The sequence below is a fragment of the Geospiza fortis genome, unplaced genomic scaffold (assembly GCF_000277835.1).
Source record: "Geospiza fortis unplaced genomic scaffold, GeoFor_1.0 scaffold1676, whole genome shotgun sequence".
NCBI lineage: Eukaryota > Metazoa > Chordata > Aves > Passeriformes > Thraupidae > Geospiza > Geospiza fortis.
In genome coordinates this window covers 1-1,239 of record NW_005055396.1, presented here as the reverse complement: position 1 = coordinate 1,239, position 1,239 = coordinate 1, and the positions used below count along the sequence as shown (strand labels likewise).

At 53.8% G+C, this 1,239-nt stretch overlaps 1 protein-coding gene across 1 annotated transcript; it reads right to left on the bottom strand.

Moving 5' to 3' along the window:
• Nucleotides 1-570: 570 nt before the first annotated feature.
• Nucleotides 571-1,236, bottom strand: LOC106632162 (zinc finger protein 3-like; the record flags this gene model as incomplete). The annotated part of the gene is given in 1 exon segment (XM_014311645.2): nucleotides 571-1,236. A coding segment is annotated over 1 exon segment (666 nt), but the record flags the coding sequence as incomplete, so codon positions are not given.
• Between the last annotated feature and the right edge of the window lie 3 nt (nucleotides 1,237-1,239).

Genomic DNA, 1,239 nt, shown 5'->3' with positions numbered 1-1,239 from the left:
CTCGGTTTCCACGAGCCGGGGTTCAGGAATGGGATTCCTCAATTTCCTGCTCCTGCTAAAACCGCGCTGCCCTCGCTGCCCTCCCATCTCCCATGGAAAGCACAAAAGGCAAAGATCGTGGGCTGGGATAAGAACAATTTATTGGGAACAGCAAAGAGATAAGGAACAAACAGAACAGAAACAATATTGATAACAGAAGGGATAAATAAAACTCTTTACTGTGAAAACTAAAACACAACTCACTGGGTCTGCCTGGCCACAATTTCCCCTTCCTGGAAAGGACACCCTTCTCCTCAGGGAGAGAGAGAGAGGGAGAGTCCCTTTCCTGCGCCTGGCAATGACCTGAGGTGGGAGTGAATGTAATGACACGGCCGGGGCCAGACCCTTATGTTCTTCCATCACACATCATGTCATTGGCAGGGACAGGAAAAGGGACAGGTGTCTGCCCAGCATGGATCACAAGGAACATGGATCACCAGGGCTCTTACCAATGTGGGACCTCCAATGATGGATGAAGTTGTGGCAGTGCACAAAAATCCTTCTGCACTTGGGGCATTAGCAGGCCTTCTCTTACCAGTGCCGCTGTTGGTGTCTGTTCAAGGTGGAGCTCTGGGGGAAGCTCTTCCCACACTAGGGACACTCGTAGGGCCTCTCCCCAGTGTGGATGCGCAGGTGGGTGATGAGGGTGGAGTTGTGCTTGAAGCCCTTCCCGCACTCAGGGCAGAGGAAGGGCCTCTCCTCTGAGTGAATCTGCTGGTGCTGGAGGAGATTGGAGCTGGTCCGAAACTTCTTCTGACACTGGGGACACTTGTAGAGCCTCTCCCCAGTGTGGATGCACCAGTGCTTGATGAGGTTGAAGTTGCGGTTGAAGCCCTTCCCACACTCAGGGTAGCTGAAGGGCCTTTCCTCGGTGTGAATCCGCTGGTGCAGGAGGAGATCAGAGCTGGTGTGAAACCTTTTCTGGCACTCAGGGCACTTGTATGGCCTTTCCCCAGTGTGGATCCCCTGGTGGCAGATCAAGAGGGACTTCAGGCTGAAGCTCCTCCTGCATTCCCCACATTCATAGGGCCGTTCCCTGGTGTGGGTCCTCTGGTGGCAGATCAAGAGGGACTTCTGCCTGAAGCTCTTCCCACATTCCCTACATTCATAGGGTCGTTCCCCGGTGTGGATCATCTGGTAGCTGATCAGGGTGCTGCTCTTCCCACACTCCATGCACTTGTGGTGCTTCTCCCCATCATG